At 36.6% G+C, this 24175-nt stretch overlaps 1 protein-coding gene and 2 long non-coding RNA genes across 3 annotated transcripts in view; 1 reads left to right on the forward strand and 2 right to left on the reverse strand.

Annotated features, from left to right (window-relative positions):
- Positions 1-1506: 1506 nt before the first annotated feature.
- Positions 1507-19895, reverse strand: LOC149692529 (uncharacterized). Its single transcript, XR_016382803.1, has 2 exons — positions 16357-19895; positions 1507-2226 (listed from the first exon to the last, which is right to left on the reverse strand). It is a non-coding gene; the product is annotated as an uncharacterized LOC149692529 (long non-coding RNA).
- LOC149692530 (uncharacterized) lies at positions 10746-23453 on the forward strand. The gene is made up of 2 exons (XM_089868299.1): positions 10746-11596; positions 21313-23453. The coding sequence occupies exons 1-2, from the start codon at positions 11104-11106 to the stop codon at positions 21846-21848; spliced, it is 1029 nt and encodes a 342-aa protein (XP_089724425.1). The 5' UTR covers positions 10746-11103; the 3' UTR covers positions 21849-23453.
- LOC149692531 (uncharacterized) overlaps positions 19957-24175 on the reverse strand; it is a 110960-nt gene continuing 106741 nt past the window's right edge. Inside the window, exon 6 of the long non-coding RNA XR_016382798.1 lies at positions 19957-21098. This is a non-coding gene — a long non-coding RNA (uncharacterized LOC149692531). The remainder of the gene's footprint in view (positions 21099-24175) is intronic.

Here is a 24175-nt window from a genome sequence, read left to right on the forward strand (position 1 = left end):
CAATGCAGCAATCCCTGGTCTCTAAGAAATACCACCATAATTTGAAATCTCCAAGCAAGACCATGGATGAACATTGAGAAATTGAGGCGCCATAAAAGATGTTATATTGAATTGTTATATAAAGATGTCCATGGATCAAAATTTGGCTTTATCCATGCAGCATCCATCCATCCCATTGAGTCCAGGGTTCCTTTACGGCAGTTCTAAGTCCCAAAATGACGCGCGCAACGCTACGAGATGAGAAAATGGAAGAGATTACTCCATGGATGTAGAAAAACCGTTGGGGGAAACGCGTAAAAGAAAAAAAAAGGCAAAAAGTCGTATAATTTGGCGACAGAAGAAAATTGTGGCTTGTCCTCCAACCACGTTACTCTCGCTGATGGACGAATATCCAATGCAAAAAGAGATATCACTGGCGACAGGGCTTTTAAATTGCAAGTCTCTCTCTCGCTCTCTTTCGCCCCCTCTCGAGCCGCGAGAGCGTCCTCTCCCCAAAAGATACCAAGCCAGAGAAATAGCTCCTCTCTTTCTTTCTCTTTCTCCTCATCTTGGACCTCTCACGTCACGACATGATGGAATGGACCTAGAATTTTCTAAATTCTACCCCGTCTTATACAACGAAAAAAAAAGAACTCTAAAGGTAAGGAGGCACCAATGACTTTTTTCTTTTCTTTTTTTTTTTGGTTTTAAATACTGCCATTTTTCGGTTAAAAAAAAGAAGATTGTAATCTTAAATTTTAATTTCTCTACGGTATACCTTCTTGATCCACCCTTTTTGAGTGTCAGTCTTTTAGTACCTTGGTCTTTACTACAATTTCTTGGTGGTTTCTATGGGATATTTGGGGGTAAAACAAGCGCCTAAATGACTATACCGCGCAGTTTTCCTTTTATCTCGAGATTTTAAGACCCGGGACCGATATTAGTATGCCAAAATCGAATTTTCTCTCCTTATCAATTTTTTTTTCTTTTTTTATAAGTAATTCTTGGAAATTGAAAAAGGTTGGTTGGTTGGTTGCTTTAATTTTTTTTTATTATTTTAAGTTGTGTGGGCAATTTTATATTCCAAAGGTGTTATAGACGTGATATAGTTTTGTAGTTTGATCCCAGTTCTTGTAGAATTAATTAGGACTAATTATAGGTGTACTTTTAATGGCAATTATGCTAAATTTTACTTACTTGAAAGGTTAGTCAGTTGAAGAATTTTCATTTGGCAATGAGCCTTGTATCTCTATGTCTGTAAATCCCTAAATAGTTTAAATGCAAATTATCAAATTAATTTATCTTTATTTTATTATTTAAAAAAAAAAATAATTATAGTTAATCCAGTCAAATATCAAATCCCAAGCCATATGTTAGTTAAGTTTTATTTTTACTAAAGTATGTAGTCACGTGGTTTAATACGAGAGCATCAATGTTAAAATTAAAATGCGACTTCTTTCAATTTCCAAACGGTGCTGCGTGGGTGCCTGAAATAAGTAATAAAATCGAAATTAAATAGAATATTAATTAAAGAAGCAATGGATGGGTAGACTAATATCATCCATCCCAGCAACGATCGGTTTATTTAATCTTTACAAGAAAAAAATGGTGTTATCTATCTTTTTTATCCATAATATTATAAGAACTTCTTTCTTTTTTATTCCCATAATGGTCTGATATTTATATAAACCATATTACTCTCCTATTTTATATCAGAAAATCCACGTCTCTTTCAACGTAAATATTTTTATTTCAGTATATAAACACGGTGGTGAATTTCGCCGATAACGTTATATAGTACATAGCCAGCTATAGCCGCGCACCAAGGCCCTACAGATACATTCATTTTGCTTAACAACTTATATCACCCAAAAAATGACTTTTAACCTCGTAACGTCATATATCGCTTGGGAAAGATTTCCCGCCTTGATTACGAAGTTGCTATAGAGCGCGAATGAATTCAAGAAAACTCGTCATAATTTTCAGTGTCGTCCAGGGCTAGGAGTTGTACGTCTGTCGGCTGCTATACGATGGTGACTCGCGTTGAATTTCGCTTGTATACTCGCTTCCTGGTACGTATACTGAAGGTATACCGGATGTAATTCGCTATCAGGATACACTCAGTATACTATCAGGCAGTGACGTCTTATCAACATATCCACTTCCGGATCGATGGGATCATGGCATCTTTGGCTTGATGTTCAAAGTAATTGATTGATTTGTGTATTGGCATCTTATCTTCAGGTTCTGAAATGAAATATAACATGCATGCGAGGATTATTTTATTTGTCTTTATGTATTATTCTTTAAAATGCTGGAATAAAATTATTTATTAAATATTTGTGCTGATTTTTATTATTGTATTCAGCGTAATAATTAAATAGTCCTATAACCGTAATTATCTTGTATCTCATTATTATATAATTTAATTAAAAATGCCATTGGGTGGATTCAAAGCCTCGACGCGACTCCATGGATTCTTTTACCGTCGGATATTCTTTTACCTCCCGGGAGTAAGTTTCTTAATTCGGTATATGTTGGCGGCACCGCGGGAAAGTGAAAGCGATGTAGCCTAGGTTCAAATGTTATGAATTATAATTTTCATTTTCATTCAAAAGCTAAGTGTTAAAATTGGACGCGAATATTTGGGGGTTGTCCTGCTGCTACTCCTGCACGTATTCCTTGGGTCAAAAGTGTTTTAAAACTGGGCCCGAACATTTTGGGATAACCCGCTCATTCCATGGGATAAAAGTGTTTAAATTGGGCACCAACATTTGGCGGTTGCCCCGTGCTCGTTCCTTGGTTCAAAATTGTTAAAATTTGGTGCGAATATTTTGGATAGCCCGCGCATTCCATGGGATAAAAGTGTTAAAATTGGGCACCAACATTTGGCGGTTGCCCCGTTGGTTCAAAATTGTTAAAATTGGGTGCGAATATTTTGGGATAGCCCGCGCATTCCATGGGTCAAAATTGTTAAAATTGGGCGCCAAAATTTGGGTATCCACGGATTCCTTGGGTCAATAGTGTTTTAAAATTGGGCACCAACATATCTTGGGATAAACGGCTCATTCCTTGGTTCAAAAGTGTTAAAATCTTGGCGGCAAATTTCGGGTAATTACTTGGGTCAGGAATGGTTCAAAATACATATGCAGGTCCTTACAAATATCGCGAGATATGTACAAGATGTACATAATTTGCAGTTTAGTATATACAGTTAAGAGGTCAAAACTGAATTGTTCAAAACTCCAGTATTGCGTTTCTAATTAATCAAGGTATATACGTATATACTCATTTCCTATACACCTCCCATATATACCTTCTCAATATCCCCTGTGTGCAATGCATACAGGGTATAGATGACGTCCGAACGATTTTTATGACTGTAATTTGGACGTAGTGGTCAAGGATAGGCCCGAGTTTTAATAAGACTTGACCATCCCCAGCGACCCACCCACGCCAATGGCGCCGCGCCATGCTGCATCCCTTGGTTTTTATTAATGGCGCCTGTGCAGGCTATATTGCTTTTATTAGGATTTTTAAGATCAAAATTACCAAACCAGCGCTGACTAGCTCCCCCTACGTACATAAAAAATATATAGTTCCAATACAATATATACCCCTTGTTAGAACCGGCGAGCTTTAGCATTTGATGTATTACGGTTTTACTGTCCGAAATTGATACACATACAGGCAAAATTATACCCTTAGGTTTTCGCCAGTCGCCATTTTCCCCCCAAATTTTCTTTATTAGCAGTGTCCAAGGGACCCGTCGTGTATCAAGCGGCCATTTTAAAAGATCATCTTAATTCAACTTCAAAAGAGATTAAGTCGCGCTTGACATCAATAAGTTTACTAAATATTAATTGAATCGGTTGAAACGTATAATTCGGATGGATAGTTCTGTAAGGAAGGCTTAATTTCGTCATTACTGACTGGACGTAAGTTATTGGCTACTTTTCAGGCGGCTATTTTAAAAGATGCCTTCATCTTAATTCAACTTCAAAAGAGATTAAGTCCCGTTTGATATCAATAAGTTTACTAAATATTAATTGAATCGGTTGAAACGTATAATTCGGACAATATTTATGTAAGAACTTGGATTCATTTCAACATTTCTGGATGGGCGTTGATTATATGAGTCGGTTATTTGCACTTTTACTTATCGGTTAATTCTTAAGATATATCGAGTTCTGGTAGTTGCAGGCTCAAGTACGTGGTACCATTGTAAAGAGGACAGTTTTGTCTATCACAACCTTAGATTGCGTAACAACTACAAAAGTTCCTTCGTTCTAAAGTTTTTTGTCTATATTCGGACCCCAACGTTCTAAACCAACCTTTTGTAAAAACCTTAATTACTCGATTAAGGCCCGCAAGTGATACCGTAAAATTGAAAGAGGACATTCTATCTACCACACCCTGAACGTGTTTGACTTAAAGGCCGGATTTTCTGCTAGAGGGTTCTCCTGGTGCAGAAAATGACTCGCGACCGAGTAACAATAGAGAAGCGAGTCGTCTAAAAAATACGGTTCTCCTGGTACAGAAAATCGAGGGATAGGGGTTCTACCGGTGCAGAAAATTGAGATATGGTATAGTCACGTTAAAATTTTGGACCCCCCTTTTCGCCCCTAAATTTGGGCGCCCAATATTTCCTAAAGTACGGTTTTTCGGGACGGGTACAGAAACCCGAGCACTAAACATGCAGCAAAAGTAAACTATAGCTTTGAAGCTCAAGCAATAGCTAATTTAATAATCTTCTAAACCACAAATGCGTTTTGTTGAATACCATGGGGGTTAGTCTCGCCAATTGTTAGCCAAAGCAACACCAAACTGTCAAAGAATCAGTGGCGAAGTGTACTTTTGAGCAGAGGTATAGAATCTGAATTCAGTATAATAAACTAGTCTTTGAAAACCTTAAAAGCCATTGAGTGAGGGCTATGGCTATATCACTATGTTGAGAAAATTTTTAAAAGAATTGTAGGCACATGCAACCCATAAGATAAACTTGAGGATTATTGCCTACAGGAGTGAGAAAATTAATTCTGCACTTCATTGCAATTGTTTAAAAAAGTACATTTTAAATTAAAAAATAGAAGAAATTTTTTAATCAATCGGCTATATAGATTTGGATTCAGCGGAGTATTTTCTTTCAAAATCATATTTTTCCATCTCAGTTTTAAAATAAAGGGAAAGAGTTTTAGTAACATCCGAACTAGCACATTCGTGTAAGTAGTTTTTTTCTGAACCATCTAGCGTTAGTTGGTTTCATGAACATTCCATGGCAAAGTCTTATACGAAACAGTTTCTAATGAAACGATGGAGCACTATACTAAAATATTTCGAACCAATATCGTTAAAGCCGTACGTTTGGGTAAAACTTCTAGTTTTACTGTTAAAAATCTCCCTCTCCCAGAGAGCTATATGGTTTCTAGAAACGTTTGGACATCCCAAAGAAATACTCTATTATGTGACTCTAAGGGTAAGCAAATTTTCTGGTGTCTACATATTCTTAAAACTCCCCAACCCCTGAGGGGGTTGTACTAGTAAAGGTGAAAATCATCACTATACTCCCGAGAATATAGAAAAACTATCCAACTTCTTCAAGTCACGAGGTTTCACTTCTGTTAAAAATCTACCTTCCAAATATCCAGTTCGAAGAAGTAGTAAAGTCAATGTTGTAAATTTTAAGAATATAACGGGACTTTAGAGGTTACCGCCCCCTTTTCGGAGAGTTGTTCTGCCAAGGCTACTGAGCGCGTTCGACGACAGGGAATGTCAGCCACTAACTAAAGGCCGCCGACAGGTTATGGCAGCGCTCACAGAAATACCTCTCGTAAATCCCGTATATATAACAAGGACTGCGCCAAGCTCGGGACCCATTTAGTGGTATTTCTAGAAGATTTTTGTCATTGCACTGAAAGAGCATCTCCCAAAAATTTCTGGGGTCCCCGCTACGAACAATTGTAGAAACCCATTAGCGACCGTGCCATATTACTTTAAACCCCCGCGGGCGGTACCGATACTGTTTTGACCCATTACTGTCACCCTCCTTTTTTACCTCGACAACTTTTCCCCGTATATCTTTTGTAATGAACGTATAGATTATAGGGAGCTACAGTGCGAGAGAAAAGCCATGTGACGTGACGTCATTTCTGGGGTCTTAAATTGTATTGCCAAAGCTGATGACTTCCAATATGGTTGCCAGAGCCAAGGTAAGAGATAAGAGGGTGTGACGTCACGACAATATTCCTAGTAGCACTCTACTGGCTTTCTGTTCTTAGACCTTTGGCACGGGTAAAATTTCAACTGACTTTCTTGTTCTTCGCGAAGTGGTCTCACAAAACTTAGGAATGCTGAACAGATTACTTTGAAAATGAATTCCAAAGTGTATGTATATGTTTATTGCTCGGGTTTCTGTACCCGTCCCGAAGAACCGTACTTTAGGAAATATTGGGCGCCCAAGTTTAGGGGCGAAAAGGGGGGTCCAAAATTTTAACGTGACTATACCATATCTCAATTTTCTGCACCGGTAGAACCCCTATCCCTCGATTTTCTGTACCAGGAGAACCGTATTTTTTAGACGACTCGCTTCTCTATTGTTACTCGGTCGCGAGTCATTTTCTGCACCAGGAGAACCCTCTAGCAGAAAATCCGGCCTTTAAGCGTTACACACAGCGACCCATGCAACGTTTGTCTACATCTTGACCCCATTGCGAAAGAAATAGTAAATTATTTGAAATCAAACATATGCACTTATCGTTAAAATATCACTTATGCTCTGCAGCGATAATAAAGAGCGTTGCTGCATCAGGAATGATCGAATTAGGTCTAATTTGAAACACGCCGCTGTCCCCGATTTAGAGAACATGTTGACGAATTTATTTCACCCGCTTATTATATAAGGATAGCGAAGCTATCAAGCATTCAGCATCCCAAGGTCGACAATGTCCGGCTTATAACTTTTTTCTATAAAACATTACGTGATGGACAGTTTTTCCCTAAGGTATTACCACCAACCACACTGCTGGTTTTTGCCAGATAACTAAGACCTAGGCTAAACCCATATCAGAAAGTTCTAAATTTTCTGTACCTTTTTTTTAAACGTAAATTGACGTTACGTTTTTTTTTATACTCGCAATTTACAAGTAGATAAGGTGCGCGGATAATCTAGGTATCGTAAAAACTTTAAATGTAAGTCCAAAAATGTCCGAGATATTGTGAAATATTCAGAAAAGCGAGGGTAGTAATGCCAGATTTCGGAGGCCCACACGTTTTTAATATTTAATTAAGCTGTAAATTAACGCTTAAAGGCATGAAATGATCATAATTTAAGTAAGAATATAGGGGGAGCATGTTCTTAGGGCAATTTTGAGTCGAAAATGTAATTTCTATGAAATTTTGCCGTCTGAGCCACTGATGTCTTCGAGTTATGATTTGAGTGTTTTAGGTTAGGAAATTGCTTTGGCAAATTTTGCACGAACCCTGCTATATGTTACGTCGTCAACAAACCGGAATTTAAGCGATTAGCTCTTCTCATTAAATCATTCGTAACTTCTCCGACTCTATTTAATTTATTCTAATGTATGTTAATCCTTAACGCTGTTTCGCTTTTTGAAAACCCCCTCTCCTATAAATTCTTCGCATTTATAACAAATTAGTTCAAGTGGAGGACGTAGATAGATATACGCCGTTAGTTTGGCCCGGGACCAAAATATCTTGATGAATTTGACTTTACCCCGATAGGCGCCATTTCCATTTGCGAAAATGTTAAAGAGCGAGACGTACTGGTATACGTTCCACGATAAATGCATCCTTGCATCGTCTTGCGTATATATACTTTTTTACTTTTGAAACGACGTGCATGGATGCGTACGTCTAAGACATTTAGTTTCAACGCTCCTTACAGGAATTCCGTAAAGCTTTTAGGTTTAACTTAGCCGACCGTCTTTAGACCTCAAAATAGAGCAAAAGTATACAGGGTGTTTCTGATAAGTCTGGTTACCAGAAATTAAGGGGGATGTTTGTTCTATGGAAATCAATTTTGAGTCGAAAATGTAACTTCTATCTCCATTTTGAAACTGTCCGGGTCACTGTTTTCAAGTTGAGATTGTTCATAGTATTTTACCGAGGACCACTTAAATTTAATTAAGACACTGAAAGACAATGATTTCTAATTTAATTAAGGGGTTATCCCTAAAACATAAGTCAAATTATAACTCGAAAACAGTGGCCCAGACGACAAAATTGAGATAGAAGCTACATTTTTGACTCAAAATCGATTTCCCAAAGAACATCCCTCTTACTTTATGCTGCATTCTTATCAGAAACACCCTGATTTGCAAAGTTTTTATCAACGTGGACTCGTGGAGCTCAAAATCTCATTGGAATATAATATTGAAAATATTTGCGGCGTCGCGTCTTCCGTTTCAGGATGATGTAGTCCTAGAACTCGGAGCAATGGAATTTAGTTTAACTTACTATAGTAAGTTTAAGTAAATGCGAAATATTTTAAGCTCATTGGTGATGAAAAAGTATAGCCATCATTAGGTTTTTTTCTATTTTTAAATGCATATCTTACATACTTTCTTTCAATTGGTATAAAGTTTTCCGCGCTAAATTATTAAATGCCCCTGTAGGCGTGCTTCTCTCGCGTACATAACTGTTCAGCGGTTGGAACACTTCTACTGGGGCTTCGGAGAATTTCCCCGTCAAAATTATACTTTAAAAATCTTGGAGTTTCTTAAGTATTTAGTTTAATAATTAAGTAAACTTTATAATCAGGGTTGTCAATGGTCAAGGAAAACTAGAAATATAGTAAGATGGAGTTTAAGAATTGGCCTTACAATAAAAAAGCTCAGGTTATTTGATTTTAGTTTGGAAAATTTATTTCTGTTGAAATTACATCGATACATTAATTGTGTTTTTAAATATAACTCTAATAGTTGATTTGTAAATATTATTTCCTTATTAAAAATATACTGTTAACAAAGATAATTTAAATCAAAGGGAATTATAAAAAAACGTCTTGGTTTGGACCAAGGCCGAAAAAACAAACGATACGTGTGAGGTTTATCATTTGACTGAAGTTCAGATATTGCAATTGTTTTAGGTATTTTTATCCATTTAATCCTTAATCAATATTAAATTCAATCAACTGATTTTACTGTGAATCGATCCATTCCCTCTAAATTAATTGAAAAAATAACATATCTACGCTTTTTCAAGAACAATTACATTTTCCGAAAACATTTTATCATGAAATTAATTATTTTGAAGGGAGTACGTGTTGAGGGTACAGTATTGAATATTTGAAATATTCTACTGACTATATTCCATTGAAAACCTGGAGAAGTCATTGAATTTGATTATGAAAACGGCATGGCCAACCCAGAAATGCAAATATTACTTAGCTTAATAATTTGACGTTAAATGGAAGATTATTTTCAGAGCGAGACATTATCCAATTAATTTGATAGTATTAAACTTAATAGAAATATTTTAGATTAAAGATTGAAGTCCTATATTAAACCACACGTACCATTCTTTTGAATCAAACCATAACTTAACTAATTTTAATTATAATTAACCATAATGAAGTAGATAGAAAACTGGTAGATCTAGTCCTTAATTAATTAGGAAAAGAGATCGCTTTGTTTTAATCGCGGTTAAGATACCTAATATTCAAATTAATTTTCGTTGTGCTTAAACTATCTCTCTCTCTACGGACTACGAGGTATGACGTCACTTATCGTCTGCTCGGTTTTAATATCGTTTTCTAGCTAGATATTGGCCACGTTGATAATGTTATGGGGGTAAAACCCCACCCTGAATGTTTCCTATTGGTTGTAGCCATGACGTTTTGGCCGTAAATCCGTCTTTTATCACCGAATGGGCGGGGCTTCTTTGACATCATCGCGCGCCCGGGGTCGTCAGGGTTCCAGGGATATCCCGCTCGCGAGCCATGAATAACGAGGCTAACTCCTAAAGCTCTTAAATCACTCAACACTTGATTGATTTAATGCTAGCAGACGAAAGTATTTGGTGTTAGGAATTGCCGCCACCGCCACCGCACTAGCTCTTGGTTCGGGCGTTAGCTCAAAACGTGTTATAACTATCTTCCCTTCTTTACCTATGTAGTAGCCTCATTTGTTTTTTTTAATTAAGGCAATAAGCCTTACTTGATTTAATGTCGTAACGTCCTAAATTATCCCAGATTAGTAATATATATATTTTTATATTTATTTTATTAAGGAATTAGAATTGTGTAAATTTTTCCGGAATTTTTGGAGGTTTTGTTGGTTTTTAAAGTCCACGTGCAAAATAGTGTTGGTTAAATAATTTTACAAGTTCTTAAATATTAATGATTTAATTATTTTATTTTTTTCTTCTGATTTTTGGGTTTATGGTCGAACCAGGATTGAGACATTAAAATTATTATCTTGCATGTGGACTTTAGATGAAATATATTCGTACTTTACAGGGTGTACAATTATGTATTTACTCGGTTTATTTCACTATATTTAATGGGGGAGTTAAAACGGAATCGTAATTATCAAATTTTATAAGTTCTAAATGGCGCGATGAGATTTAAATTTTATTAAGTCAATTGTCATTGATTTTAAAGTCCACACGCTGAGCACTACTATAACCATTAGGGAGTATTATTCGGAAGGTATACAACGCCACGATGCGACGATTTTCCTCCCTATTTTCTAAATTAGTTCTGGGGGTATTATTACGTAGAGCGCGTAACCTAGCGTTAACCGGAAACCACGAACGATTGGTTAGGAAGTCGGGCTTCCCTTAGCGACTCTGATTGGGCAATGTTCCGAGGCCTAAAGCGGGGAAACCGCGACGCTCCCTGGGGTTTGTAATGCTCGGCGACGAGGGCGTCCTCTCGAGTCTAAGCGCGTAAACGCAATTACCGAGCGTGTTAAAGACTCGGTATTCGACCCAGAAACAGAACCGCGTTGTTTTTATACATTATTATTTTTCTAGACCCCATTAATGGCCGCCACCATCCGCTAAATAGGCCTATAGCTTTGGTTTATTGTAAATGATTATATAGACCCCTTTTTAAAGCCATGATTTAAAATTAGCTAAAGTAAATTTAGGGCTAGGGAAAAAATGTCGACATCCAGTTTCATAGACAGCGTATTAGGTACCTCAAAATTTCCTTCGGTTAGCTCCGCGACGCTTAGCGCGTACGGCGCGACTACCCAATCGCCTCATCACCATCAGCCTCACCGTTTGTATCCTTACGTATCTTTACCTCATCATCAAGCGTCTACGGCTAACCTGTACTACACATCCGCCGCGGATGTTAGCAAAAATTGCGGGGCAATTGGTTCCGCCGCCGCGGCTTTCGACAGCGCGACGGCGGCCGCCAACTACGCGATTGGCTTGCAAAATTGCGCCGCTGCCGCTGCAGCCGTGGCCGCGGCAGCAGCGGCGGCCTCAACCTCAAGCGTATCAGGATTGGTCAGTCAAAGCCCGCAGTTCTTCCCTCATTCGGCCGCCGATTTAGCCGGAACTCTCGGACAATTCGGCCTCAGACATCCTCATCCGTTTGATCCCAGCATGCCCGACGTACCGAGATATCCTTGGATGAGTATCGCTGGTAAGATCTTGTAAACGTAAGGAAAAATCGGGGGTCTTCAAAGGTATTGTTCCTATATTGATTCCCTCCTTTCTATCTAATATATATATCTTCTCCTTGCCCCCCCCCCCCCACCGGCGTTGAGAAATTATGACCTTTCAACCTTGTATTGTAAGCCTAAGATTTGTAATAAAGAAATAGCCTTGGGTTTACGAGGATGATGCTACCCAGGTTGGTGTGGTTGGCATGGTTGGTATTCTCAGCTGTTTTCTCTTAAATGCAATGCGTATTTAAAAATGTTTAAGTTACTTTATATAAGCTGTAAGTCTATAACTTAATTGCCGTTAATTTGTTTGGCTTTTTAATATGGCTTATAAATTAACGACTTACTCTGCAAATCTTAAAATTTATATTTAGCTGCTAATTCTGATATTAATTTAAAGTTTGTTAAATAGCCGTTTCAACGAACTGATAATCTAATATAAAATAACTTTAAACAAACTTATTTCTTAACTAAAATTGCTGTAACAAGGTAAATTGCTTAAATAACCATTTTATCGAAACCAATTCTTGAAAACCAACGTAGACATATTATTATTTACACAAGGATTTTGTGATATACACGTGTATTATTTTTAACACGTCAATAACATATATTTTGTCACTCCATAAACAACTCGCAACTCCCATTTGACCAAAACATCTAATTCAATATTGCTTATTGCTTGGCAAACACCCAAAGTACATTAGGGAAAGAGCTTGAATGAATATTTTGGCTCGCCACGGCGGTTTAAAAAATATATAAAACCGGGCGAAGTTTTAATGCGGCCAAAACTTCCGAAACTTTATTTAACACAACCTCGCCCCCCTCCCGTTTCTCCTCCCCCCACACCCTCGTACATTTGAGCCTTAAGGCTTTTCCTTATATACAATATCCATCCATTCCATTCCCCTTGCTGTGTGGGTATAGTTTCTCTCGCTCTGGGAGACTGTGACTGGTTTTCCCTGCAAGGCTATCTGAGCAATTGCAGCAGGGCAAAATACCCGGCTCCTAGTGAGCTTCTCTAAATGCCATAGATTTTACAGGAAGAATGTAGTAACTTTCAGGGAATACCTGTTTTTAGGTGAAATATCGAATTATTTTAAGGGAATTGCAGTTTTTAGGTGAAATATCAAATTATTTTAAGGGATTTGTGGTTTTTTGGTGAAATACGAAAATGGTTTGAGACGTAAGAAATTAATTGTGTAAATTATTCCTCACCGCCATAGTGAGAATCTAAAATTAATCTTACGAACTTTATTTAGTTTTAAATTATTTGATATCGTATTGGATATTTTTTATGTAATTTCAAAATTCAGGGACCGTTTATAAAATTTTACAAAATTAACAGGGGAAAATTAGGATTCAAAAATTTGGAATTTTGACCAAGAAAGGATGATGAAAAATTAAAATAACTTATATACCTTAGAATCTTTATAAGCTCTTAATCTGACATTTAGAAAAAAATAAGTTTTTCGAATAATTTTGGGAGCAAATGTTTTGAACCATCCAAAAATTTAATTCAACCCCGAGTAGTTACGATATTCTTGACCGGAGGTACATAGCTGGTTTCGCGATATCGACTGCATTGCCGGAAAGCTCGACGCGGTTCCTGTAGGGGGGAGAAGGAAGGATGGGGAAAAATGGGGTGAGCTTATTGTTCACGTTTTCCATGGGGGGCTCGCTCCCCTGTACCAATCTCCTGCATGCACGGTCCAAGTTCTAACATAGAACACTTTCTAGCTATCGATTCGTCGGTTTTCTCCGTTCGTATTCCCCAGATATCAGCTAGGCCCGTGTTCGCCCCGTATATCTTATAAAAGGGCTCCTAGATCCTACTACCAAAGACCAAAGTTATATAAATTCTCAGGAAGTTTCCTCCGGCTCAGTTGGGGGGCTTTGAGACCCCGCTCGGTTATAAATTTTCCTTAGCTAACCCTCCTCCTACTCCCGCTTCCATGGCCCCTCGTATAACATTACCTCTAGCCCTAGACATAAGCGTACACGAGAGAAGCCTAAGAACCAGGGGAGGAGGCTGCGTGCATGCAGCCTGAGGAACTGCATGCTGCAATATCAAAGCGACTTTAGCTAAGCCTTGCCTATATACGAACTAACCATCTCTAGGCTTCCATCGACTTTTATACTATACGTATATTATACCGGGGGAGCTAGCTGGCTTTTCCGCTCAATTTTTGGACAAAAGGGGTCGTGCTTAAAGCCTACGTTACAGTCACGTGGTTCATTTGCATATTTACATCAAACCAATATTTAAGTTGGTGCAAGCAGCGCAGATACGATAAGCGAGGTTAATTCCCAGTTGCACTCATAATAAAATGCGTATGCAGTTTCGAAGAATTAGCGCATTGGCTCTGATCCGAATTGCGAATGTTGTAGTTAAAGTTAGTTAAGGGTATTCAATAACTAGTTAGGTTTCATAGTCTCTCGGAGCAAAGAGGACTTGCTTTTTTTAATAATGAATTTCCATTGTTGTTAATTGTTAAGTCTCAAATTTAATTTAATTTTAAACATGGCATTATTTATGATTGTTCCCTAGAGTATACAGTATATATATATGTATATATATTTCTATATATTTTGAATGAGCATCGCTTTTTTGCTGTTTGGTACATATAGTAATGTTGCTTTAGCAAAGTCTAGAACTCTCTCTCTTCTCTATGTGGGAAAAGTTTAATTTATATTTTGGGAAAAGTTTAAAAGGCTCCTGTATGCGCCCAAAAATTTGGGTTTTGAGGCTGTGTTTTAATCTAATTTAAGGGGTTTAATCGTTACCGCGGCTGCATGGCCCTTTCCTATAGTTCATCCAGATGCAGGCATCAGTATTTAAATTAGATCTCGAGAGAACAAAGAGTCTCTTTAGACCGCGCGGTATAAGAAAGGAATTAGAGCGAGAACGAATTAATAACATCAACGTCTTATTATCTTATTTTTTTTTTCAAAAGACAGAATTAGGTCTATTATAACAATATCCGCTCGTAAAGTTAATTAAAGTAATAAATTAGGAAGAACAGTTAATGCCCCAATTGCGAGTTTTTATATAAAAAGGTAGTAATGCACAATTTAAAATATTTTGCAGCATTCATTTACTTCTGATCTTTTGATTTTCTTTTATAATAATCAGGGTTCATACAAACCTGGAAAACAGCGAAAACCTGGAATAATCAGGGAAATAAATAGTTCAGGGAAAACTCAGGGAAATTTATAATTTTTAGTAAAGTTCAGGGAAATCAGGGAAATTTGCGTTAAACAGGGGCCGAGTAATTAAGCGAAATGTTCATAAACATCCCCTCCATAGGAATAGCATTACACTAAACTTTGGAGGCCCATAACTGTGGTTCTACTAGAGATACGGGAATATTCTTTGATTATGTAATAGTCCTAATTTCCCCACCCCCTACTTCGTTAATATTTATTCGTTTCCATTTACGGGAAAAACCTGGAAAAGTCAGGGAAGTATATGGGGGGAAAACCTGGAAATCTCAGGGGAATTTGTTTTGCAAAATTTGTATGAACCCAATATTTATCTCCGTTAATAAATTCGAGTTCTCTTTTAAGCTAAAATTTACATTACGTCACGTATTGTTTTCCATGGAGGACATAAATTTACACGGGGCTAAGATCGTCCGTTCGGAGGTCTTAATTTAGCGAAAACCATAGCCATTTGCAAGGGAGGCACTGATATCTCAGGTCTTAACTAATGCTATGTTATATAGAAGCCGCAAAATAAAAATGTTTCAGTGAAAAGGTCGTATATAGAAAACGTTGTATATTTGACAAGAGAAATTGTATCGTTATATAATAGCGTGCGAGGTTTTTAGATGCCTTTAAATATAGTATATGTAGCCTCGTTTTTGTGAAACCAAACCGCGAAGGTCGAGTTCTCGCACCAGTTATGCTTTTGGTAAAAGCGCGTCATGCACGCGAATATAAAACTTCGATTTATAACTCAATTAAAATAAAAACGAAATGTTTTAGTGTATATAGAAATGGAAAAGGAATTGGGCCGGGAGAGAGAGGAGACGCGCGTATTTACGATCTGTTAAATGTGATCATACAACTTGATATAAAAGAAATTGCTGCTTCTCTAGACTCTTTTAAGATTCCATGTAACTTACCGCCTCGGCTAAAGCGTTTTTCTTTTTTATTATTTATTTAATATCCAATTATTTTATTTATTTATTTTTTTTGGAGTATTTGGTGTTTATTCGTAAATTAATTGCACCGTCGTTACTTAAGAATTATTAATTAAATTGAGGGTTGGATAATTAATTATACATTTTCATGTTTAATTTCAAATCAATTCCTAAGAATATTTTTTTTAAATTAATTAATTAAATAATTTAAGATCTCTGCAGGTAATCAAAATTTAAATTCTATACAATTTAAGATTTATTATACTTATAATTCGGTGATGAGAATATAATACTTAGTTTTATATTCATTTTCCAGCAAAAAAATTTAATTCAAAATTAATAATTTAGAAAAGGAGAGGTTTAATTAATCTAGATTTAATTGCGAATCAATTCCTAACAATAATTAAAAATAATCTTTTAGAAAAAGGGAAGAAGGCATTTTTTTTAAATTTATTTAAAACAAATTCCCAACATTATTCTTAAATTGAAAAAAAAATTATAATTTAAAATTCTTTATAACCAAATCTCAATTAATAACTTAACTATAATAAATTCAATTAAAAGCAAATTTAATATATATATACCCTTACCTGAAACATCGAAACTTAGCACGTATATCCAATACAGAACTTTGGGAGAAATTTAAAAACAGGTACAACTTTCCCTAAAGATTCAAAGAAAATGGTACACTGTTAAGAAAAAAAGATATCCCAGACCGATTTGTGATTGTGACAATTTTGTCCCAACAATGTCTCTAAAAAGATATCAGCAAGGTGGAGGGATGCATCGGGACACGGGGTGGTACTGCAAACGTTGTTATACTTCTTAAAGATTGTCCCTCATCCAATAGTTAGTTCGAAACACGGGTCCCTGCCTGATGTCCGCTATAGGTATCTGTAACGAACATAACGCAATCTTTAGACATTAGCTTCTGTTAAAATTTACAACACCCCTATTAAAAGACGCTTTCGGTAGACAAGCCATTGTGCCAGGGATGTTCCAAGATACTCGGTGACATATCCTTGGCTATTAGCCCGCCGGGTAAAGATTCTGAAGCCATCCATGTTCTTCTAAACTTCCAAAGAAAGGAAAAGTTTTTATTAGACCTAAAGAAAACGAAAGCAAAAATCGTAATGGGCTCTTGTTCACTTTCCCTCAGTACAAGGATCATTTTTGTCTGGGTTTCGATTTTAGTTGGAGATTTTACTATTTATAAAGGCTAGCGCGTGCATTTTTAACACGAGATGGTTTGTATTTTATTACTTCGGCTTTGGTAGTATCTGGTGGTGGAAAATATACCTTAACCTCCCGCGTTTTCTAAGGAACAATGGTGGCTGGACAAGATAGGAATGCGCGCCTTTTTTCTTCTTTTGGCGGGAAAGATATATAACAAGGCACATACCGTACTTTCGCTTTTTTTCTGCTTCTTCTTCTTCATGTAATGTTATGTTAGGCTTAGCGTAGGAAGAAGAAGGTACTGTACGCGTATTGCCGACTCTGCGTACAAATTTTTATGCCTCTTTTTTTGGCGGGAGTTTTTATCTGTTCCAAACATACATTCTAAAAAAGTTTCTTTTGGCGCTTTTTCCGCAATCCACGCTTTTTCTTATTGGTGCATGGTTGTAGGTTTTTTTTTTTGGTTTTTCCTCTCTGCCCAAGTTTGCCCACGTTGGGTTGCCTTCAACGCCCAAGATGAGAGACACGGGGGTAAATTTTCCTCTACCAAAAACCCTAAAAAGCTTTCCACTCTGCTCTGCTGCCAGAATTCTAAATAAAAATGGTTTTCTAACGAATTCACTTTGTGGATATCGTGTTTTAGTATAGAGAAAGCGCGTAACTGGAGGTTTGAGCTTGCTGCTAGGAGAATGGCAATGCGGCTTTCAGCTATTCATATTTTATTCAGGAACTCCTCAAAACACTGCTAGGCCTATGGAATGATAAATTAATATTGTTATATTGTTATATTTAATATATAATCATTTAATAAATTGTTAAATATAGTTAGCAGGGTGACCACTCTTCCTATATTTCCTATTTTTTCCTATATTTTTAAGTCCTTCCTATTTTCTCCTATAATTTTATGATAATTCCTATATTCTCCTATAATTGGAAAATTCTAATGCATACGACGAGACCATCGGCGTTTTAATAGGCAGCTACTCAAAATTGAAAACAAAAAACACCATGTGCTCCTAAATTTAACCAGCCCTAAAGGTGTTGAACCAACTCCTAAAAAAACCAAAAATAAATAGTTGTGATAGTAACAGTATGTGATAATTTATCGCTCATATATGTGAGGTGATATGTTCTGTTTGCAATAAAAATATGGTTCCTACTTTTTAATATATGAATATAATTTTTCTAAAAGAAATGCACCCCATTTATCTTATATTTTTCAGTAATTTCCTCCTATATTTTCCTATATTTTACGGAAATTTCCTCCTATATTTCCAGGATAAATTTCCTATATTTCCTTTAAAGGAATTTACAATTTTGAGTGGTCACCCTGAGTTAGATAAGAAAAGCAATCAGTCAAATTTCTCGCGTTTATTTCTTATAACCTGTCTAATGATTAATTTTTGAAATATGTTCCTGTATACTGCACGGAGATAGGCTTAAATTAGGGGTTTCATAATAAACTCGGGCTGAGTTTAATAAGAGCCATTATAAATACCCACTACATTCCATCGCTTATCTAAATTTCGTCAGCTCAGGGTGGATGGTGTAGGTGGGGGGGGGGGCGCTGGAAAATATGCGCAGACGATGGAGGAAGAGCGTCTGCGTATATCCTCCGCCGCCGCAGGAAGTCTCGATTTACGACCATTCTGGCCACCTATTAATTCGAATTAATTCACGACCGTCGTACGTACGTTCCAAGTTACTACGTCATTTCGCGCCTAAAATAGAGAGATATACCCTGCAAGTATACGTCGAGGCCCAGCGCGACAATTATGGCGCCAATTTCATCCGCGCGCGCCAAATACGCGAGAGAAGCCCACATGTAGTGATGACGGAAGATAGTACCGCTAACGTCTATAGTTGTTTTTCTTTTAAAGTTTAGAAAAAACATCGACGTGGGTCCATATTCCATAAATATTATAATGCTAATGTAATTTGGGATTCATACAGTTTGGTATCTTGAGAAATATCCACTACGCATGTGGCCCGTCATCTTTTGTAATGAACTTTTCTTCTTGAACCCTCTGTAAACCTCCCACGTTATTTCTTTTAATTTGAATGGGCTCGTTGAGTTCAGTTCAAATCGTCACATCGTGTAATTCAATTTGAGCTTGTTATAACTATAATATATAGATATACCTTTTTATGATGCCGACTAAAAATTTATTCCCTTAATAATGTACCATGTATATTACAAATTTAAATTTCCCTTATTTTTTTGTGGTTTTTTTTTTCGGCACAAAATCTTCAAAAAGAAATACCGGTTTTATTTCGTTTAATTGAATAATTTGTAGGCGAAATGGGATTCGAAAAGTCGTTTTGATTAAATAATTGAGTGAAAAAGGGAAAAGGCGCGATATTAAAAAATAAAAAAAATCGGTTTTAATTAATAGATATATTCTCGGGTTTGATAATTGACGATGCATAGGTGATACGGTGAGTTACGAAGTAATATAGTTCATGAAACACAGCTGTGACGTCATTTAGATAAGCAACGTAAACCGCTCGCTTTCTGACATTCCCCCACCTACACTTCAAGCAGGGTTCATACAAACCTGGAAAACAGGGAAAACCTGGAAAAATCAGGGAAATAAATAGTTGACAAAAACCTCAGGGAAATAAATAGTTGACAAAAACTTCAGGGAAAAATCAGGGAAATTTGCGTCAAACATGGGCCGAGTAATTAAGCAAAATGTTCGTAAACATACCCCCCTCCATAGGATTAACATTACACTGAACTTTGGACGTTCATAACTCTGGTTATAATAGAGATACGGGGATGTCCTTTGATTATGTAATAGTACTATTTGCCCCCTTCTTTCGATAAAATTTGCTCCATAGGATACTCCAGATACGGGTAAAACCTGGAAAACTCAGTGAAGTATATGCAGAAAAGCCTGGAAATCTCAAAGAAATTTGTTTTCCAAAAGTTGTATGAACCCTGCACTTGTAAATAAATAAATAAATAAAAGAGTGAATGATGTTTTGTAACTGAATTGAACCAAGGTAAATAGGCCACTAAAAAAACCTTGAAGCTGGTAAACTGAAGCACGTGGCCGCGATCGTCCGTCCGTCCGTCCGTTATAGACGGACTGCTAGGTGCTGGTTGATGCTGGTACACGTGCTCGGAGTTAGTAGTAGTTACTTATTTTACGGGCAACTATATACTTGTCATTTGGCCGTTATAGGTTATTTAAAAGGGGTCCAAAAGATCGCTCAAGTCCTAAGCCTCGGCCAGGTCGTCGTTGTCGACAAGTGGGCCATAACTATTTTAACACATCCCGGACAATCTGTCCCACGAGCTTCTTGGGCGCGGTATAAAAGAGGTACCGGGCGCGGGCCCGCGCCCGCTCCTAAACGTGATACGTTTACATCTCATTCGTCGTTGCTCAAACCGAATGGGCCATTTCCCGCTTTTTAATATGTTGTAAAACATTGGATGGCTGATGGCTGCTGCTCCGGTGTACCCTCGCGCGCTAGACTGACTTGGGGATCCTTCGCAGCTGATTCTTTACAGCCCGCTATAACTTTTTTTCCCGCCCCAAAACCATGGCCACTTTTGCCTTCCTAACCTTCTTAAGGTATAGGGTCAATAAAACGCATTAATAAAAGTGCTAGAGAGAAACGGTTTTGATGTCCTATCCGTTTAAGTTGATGATAATCTTCCTTGTCTCGAAGCCCTGCAAGTACCCTTTGCATCGCCATTGAAAGATTGGTAGCTAGGTCTTGAGGACTTGGAATTGGATGATGTGTTTGTCGACATGGTTTGGGAGTACGAAAAGTATATATGTACACTGAACGAAGTACTACTTGGGTGGCGATATTTTTTTTTTCCAAACGGGTGCATCGGTTATATCATTGAATATTTAAGTATATTATAGAAACCGCGGGGGTAATATCTTGGAATGTAGAATTGATATCGTTATGGTATGTATCTATGTGTATATACTGATAACGGGAACATATATATATATATATATATGAGAGGAATAAAATAAAAATGTTACTTAGTTGCAAATATCATCCTTATCACGTCGATTGATACCCATTTAAGTATTTGAGTGACCTTGAATTTTTACTTAAGATGTCTTCGTGGATGCTTTTAAGGGTGTGCTGACACGTGCCTCCTCAGGATCGCCTCATTATCGTCTTTCTGTAATTAAAGTAGAATAATTGAGTTTTTTAGACTCGCCTCCTGGTGTAAATGGTGGTATCAATCCTCCTTGTCTGAAAATTATGCATAAAATTAATTTATATTTAGATATATATCTACAGCTCGTGTCTCTATCTCTTCTAAGCCTAATTACTCTCATTATTTGTTTTAATTTTAATTAATAATATTTGTACTGGTTTTTGTTTACACGTAGGTCCCAATGGTTGCCCTAGACGACGAGGTCGCCAAACCTACACCCGATTCCAAACGTTGGAACTCGAAAAGGAGTTCCATTTCAAGCAATACTTAACGCGTCGACGACGTATCGAAATCGCGCACGCGCTATGCTTGACTGAAAGGCAAATTAAAATATGGTTTCAAAATCGACGCATGAAACATAAGAAAGAAATGAGAGCCGTCAAAGAAATCAACGAACAGGCTCGAATGGAAGCCCAGAAAGGTGGTTTAAAGGGTCCCAACGCGTCATCCGGGAAACGCGCCCATACGGTTGTAAACGAGACAAATACTAGTGAATCGGACTCGGACGAAAATGGACTGGCAGATGAAGAAACCGAGAAATTAATATCAACTTCGAGGCAAGTGTCCCCTAGGTTAGTTAAGGAAAAAACGTCATCATTCGCTTTTAGATTGCAAGAAACAACAAGTAATAATATTAATAACAATAATAATATCTCCGAATTACCATCGTCTTCTACAGGTTCTCCAAATTTATTTCGACCCATTGATTAATCGATTGTTTTTAAATATTTTAGTTCTTTGTGGACGTCCCCCGTAAAAAAAATTCAATATATGATACGTATCTACCACACACTTGACTGTGGGTTCAGTTCAGTAACTCTCAACGCTTAAAAAAAATCTTCAGTAACGGTTCTCGCTTTAAGCTAAGGTTTTTATCGTTGAGTGTTACTGAACGCAGCTCTGTTATTTTTAAGGAGTCATCTATTAAGATTATTTTCCAGTCAAATTCAATAACCGAGGGAGGTGTTTAGGTGGGTGGTTCTGTTTTCAAATGATTATTGAAAATTGTGTCAAGTCCAGGGTGTATTATTTTTACTTAATTTGAAGCCTTGGAATAACCAAACTTACACAGGGCTAACTAACAAGCAGGCTGGGAAATAGCACACTTCCTCTGGTCCAAAACCAGTTTATTAATTGCTTGGACTAGTTTTTTAATTCAAGAAGTGGGGGTTACTGGTCCTCGGGACCAGTTTATTAGTTGCAAATCTATTGGAGAGCAAAGGCTGGGACCAGTCCGGAGACCAGTAAATAATTTCAGACACTAGGGGGTCACTGGTCCAAAGGACTAGTTTAAAAAATATCCTTATTTCCCAGCCTGCTAACAAGGCCTTTTTTTCAGTTACAAATATCTGAAGAATTTCCAAATATTACCCCATGGGTTACATGTTTAAGAAGCCCATACGCCTAAAGTAAATCATAGCCCAAAAATACTTAACACATATATAGTAAATTATACATTAACCCGGTAAAGTCTTAAGTGCCAACTTAAATTATTTTAAAACAAATATCAAACCTTTTTTTTAAGGCTGAAACATTTCAGCAATAATTTTAGGTTTCACGAGAACGTTAATTTGGTGTACATTTTGTAATTTCTTTAATTACGATGAAACGAAAATGGAGAAATACTCATTTTTAAACATGGTGCTATATTTATACTTCAATTTTTTTTTTGGTTCGTGGTAATATACTTTAAAATGAAATAATAATCGGAAACATTTATATACTAACCAAGAAAATGGTCGTTTTGTTATAAATTTGAATCAGACGAAACGAAACTACAATAATTTATAATATACGTTTTCCATATAATACGTAAAAATATACATACACATACATACACACCCGATATTCGTATATTATAAATATATAGTCTAAAAGAATATACGTAAATATATAAATATATATATTTAGAATGAATGGATCTTAATAATCATACTATATACGTAGATGAATCTATTTTATAAATAGAGCAAAGAAACAATATCTTTTCAGCAAAAGTGTCTATTCTACAATATATATATATATGCAAAATACATTTTACACGTATGCCAATAAATACGTACATACAAAAACAAAAGTTGGTATACGCGTAATACTACCGCAATACGTCAGAAAATGATTTTTTTTCTTCAGTAGTTGTTTTTATTTGTAAGTGTTATTTACGTTTATGTGTATAGATATAGACGTGAATTTCGTTGGTTTTTTTTTTCATGTACATTGGCGAAATATTGTTGTGACTTTTATGAGCAGTGCAGCTTTTATTTTTCAAGCTAATATGTTAATTATGTTGTGTTTTAATAAATTGTTTTTTTATAATTTTGCAGTTATGAATTATGAAATTTTAATGTATCGGTAAATGCGGTGAATTAATCGAGAAATTTAAAGGTAAGTTCATTTTATTTAAAATTATAATTAAGTGATTATTTTAATTTTGTAATTTGTTATACTTAATTATTTTGGGGTTTTTGAAGTTATTTTTAATCATTGAAGCAAAATTATATGAGAAAAACGTCGGTTTACATTTAAATTAAGCCTAATTGCTCACGAAAGCACATTATTACATTCGTGTTAAGCCTAATTTCTCACGAAAACACAGTTTAACACTCGTGTTATGTCTAATATTTATTGTGGGAAAAAAACAAGATATTTTATACATTTTCACACTTAGTCCCCTTGAGACTTGTGAAAACCCTTGTCAAAACAAATACAAAGTCAATTTATTTATTTAACATAATTATCTAACGGGGTTTTTCTCAGTCCCAGTTAACCCTTTTCCTCCTCGTTCTGTAAGCAATGTCATTGGGAGAAAACCCCAGCCAGCCAGCCTTAGTCTCGAAATAAGCCTAACACAGAAAAGGCCCTGAGTGTAGATAGAGTATTGCAGCGAAGTATAAGGCCAAGGGGATTCGGCTATTGGATGAAATGGGTTGAGTTTTAGGAAGTTGTAGGCTAGAGGGAGACAGAGATGGAGCGTAGGACTAGGAGAGGGAGGAAAGGGGGAGCTTTTATCCGTATTACGTTTCAAGGGAAATCTCGGT

Source organism: Phalangium opilio, unplaced genomic scaffold, assembly GCF_054372755.1.
Source record: "Phalangium opilio isolate 3A_F unplaced genomic scaffold, DU_Popi_V2 ptg000024l_1, whole genome shotgun sequence".
In the NCBI taxonomy this organism is placed as follows: Eukaryota; Metazoa; Arthropoda; class Arachnida; order Opiliones; family Phalangiidae; genus Phalangium; species Phalangium opilio.

What these genes read in the sequence shown, in the direction of transcription:
- LOC149692530 (XM_089868299.1), top strand. Translation starts at nt 11,104, where the DNA reads ATGTCGACATCCAGTTTCATAGACAGCGTATTAGGTACCTCAAAATTT. An exon ending in TCCTTGGATGAGTATCGCTG is followed by an intron (nt 11,597 to 21,312) that starts GTAAGATCTTGT and finishes GTTTACACGTAG; the next exon opens with GTCCCAATGGTTGCCCTAGA.